General features: G+C 37.3%; 1 protein-coding gene across 1 annotated transcript; it reads right to left on the bottom strand.

The window, feature by feature from the left end:
• Positions 1-208: 208 nt before the first annotated feature.
• Positions 209-637, bottom strand: LOC145679138 (uncharacterized). Its single transcript, XM_081749731.1, has one exon. It carries the CDS (start codon positions 635-637, stop codon positions 209-211), a length of 429 nt encoding a protein of 142 aa, XP_081605857.1.
• Between the last annotated feature and the right edge of the window lie 2,050 nt (positions 638-2,687).

A 2,687-nucleotide genomic window follows, 5' to 3' on the forward strand; every position in this document is an offset into this window, starting at 1 on the left:
CACAGAGTGTCAATGCAAGAGCCTTCAAGAAATCAGAACGCTTCTTCAGTGTTGAACTAGATCCCGAATTGCACCTGAAGATAACGAAGCTATTTAGTGCCGCTGCATCTAACATACCATAAAAAACTCTGAGTGGCCACCTACGTGTCTTCCTGGCAACTGTTTTCGAATGACAGTATTGATCAAATTAATCCACGCCTTCTTTAGTTTAGTTGTAGAATAAGGTTATTTCTGGTTTCTGCGTCTCATTGTCTATGTCAGCTTGATTATGCATAGGCGATATCAGAACTACGCACCTGTTTTTTCTTGGTACATAGGAGACAGCGGTTTTGTTTTCCTGAAAAAGAAACAATGAGGAATAAACTGGTTTCCCTTTTGTTTCAGTTACACATAGTGGAAGTTCTGGTTTGTTCTTCCTCATAGTGCCAACCATGGTGAGTCCTTTTTCCAAGAGCTTGTCAGCTACCTCACAGGAACTAAACCAGTTGTCCATAGTTATATTTCTGTTTGTGTGATGGATGGATTGTGTGAGATTCAACACATATTCAGTTGGAATTGCAAGCTGTGAATTTCGTCTTTCTTTTCCAACATATGGTTTTGCTGCACACATATACGATGTTTTGGCGTTACACATCATAATAACTTTTATCCCATATTTATCGGACTTGCTGGGCTTGCAGGGAAAGAGCATCTGCCCCTACACCCCAATAATTGTTCATCTATCGTGACATATTCTGAAGGAGTATAATATTCAGATCAGTGACGCAAAAAGATATCCCACACTTCACGGATGGCAGCGAATTTGTCTACAGATTTCCTTTGGTCCCTTGTAGCTTTATCGTCAAAACGCAAGTAGTTTATGAGAAATTCAAATCTATTTCTTGACATAGTGCTCCTAAATGCAGGTGGACTAAACGCTTCAGACCACATATCACTTACTGTAAGGTGAGAATTTTTTAGAACACCAGCTAGATAAAGCAAACCAAATAAGGCAGACAATTCAATTTTGTCAGTGGGGGATAGATGGCTCTGACCTGATTTGAAGACACACTTTTGTCTTTCTATTTCTTCGTTGGTAAAAATCACAATTGTGTTCAAAATGTCATCTGAAAAAACAGTAGCCAAATGTTCTTTGCATCAGTTCTTTGATTCGCTTCCTTCTTGGGCCCTGGGAGATGAATAACAATGTTTTTTTTCAACGTTCTATTGGATTTTTGGTGGAAGGGTTTAGTATAACACTTACCGCCATTCTTCCCATAAATGGCTTTACGTTGTAACAAGTCGGCAACATCATCGTTATCAACATCAGCTTCAAATTCATAATCCGATTGATCACTCTGCTCCTCATTATCCTCATTTTCACTTAACAGTTCATCAGCATCGGACAGATCATCATGTGATTCTTCTAAAATGCGTACAATATCTTTCTGGTTATAAAACTTCCTGGATGCCGCCATTCGTAAAAAAATCGCCCACTAGAAAATAATTTGTTATATGGCTATTCAAAACAAACTATCTTTCATTAATCACACTGTGGGGTCATATATGACACGAGCACTCAAAATAACACAGGACTTTCCGCACCAACACAACAATGCAGCTTGCAGTGTCAACAGCATGCTCCGAATTGAAGCTAGACGAAGTTTTGGGTTTCCCTCTCACAACGGCGCTGGCGCAGAACGCATTTTGTATGCACTGGGGTCCCGGTGACCCCATGGTGTGATTGTAGGGTTAATGATATTACCGAATCAAAGATTGATTGACACAAATCAAAGGATGGAAGAAATTGGAAGAAATGCATCGATTTTCGAATCCCTAATTCTGAATTCTAGCATTTCATGCAACATATAAAAGAACTGATTGAAGGCAAGTGATCAAATAGGAAGTAAATTGGAATCTCATAATAGTAAATTGAATCAAATGGAAAATAAATTGCAATAGTTAAAGCCAACACAAACAGCTAAGTTGGAGTCTCATGGCCATAAATGTGATCAATGAACAACAAACTGGAAAAATTAGAAGAAAATCACAGTGCTGGACTTGAACAATTAGAAGAAAATCACAAGTGGCAGATTTTAACAACAGTAACATTTAAGGAAAAAGTTTAGTGAAATAGAAGAGCGTATTGATAATAACACTGATAGAATTGATAATAATTCAGCCCAAATTCCTGATCTGCAACTTGAATTCTTAGATTTCAAGAACAATAGACAGAATGGTACGGCAACTCATCGGAATCTTGGTATGTTATTTCGTCGTTATTGCAAAAATAATCCCTCGGATTGGATTAAGTATTTTACAGAAATTACTTATTTCCTAAATTATTCTGTTTTCGACACTCCGGAAAATCTTCATATTGGAACTGACTTTATACAACCTATGGAACGACATTTTGGTGTCAAACTTAATGAAAAGGATGATCTTGACAATTCCCATCTCATCAGCATGGTACATGCTGTTCCATAAAGAATGATGGCACTCTTTATTGCTGTTCTGGGGCATTTTGTTTCTAAATCCAACTTTGGGTATCTTCGGAAAAAAGTAAACCAGATATGAACCTCCAAGCCAACTTTTGCAATGGGAAAGGTTGTGCAGATGTGTTTTTCGTCTTTTAAATATATTACTAAGTGTAGAAGAAAGTAAAATACCTTAAAAAGATTGAAATACTTTATGATAAAATATTTCGA

This window comes from Thermobia domestica, chromosome 2 (assembly GCF_964235325.1).
Source record: "Thermobia domestica chromosome 2, izTheDome1.hap1.1, whole genome shotgun sequence".
In the NCBI taxonomy this organism is placed as follows: Eukaryota; Metazoa; Arthropoda; class Insecta; order Zygentoma; family Lepismatidae; genus Thermobia; species Thermobia domestica.

What these genes read in the sequence shown, in the direction of transcription:
- LOC145679138 (XM_081749731.1), bottom strand. Translation starts at nt 637, where the DNA reads ATGATGTGTAACGCCAAAACATCGTATATGTGTGCAGCAAAACCATAT.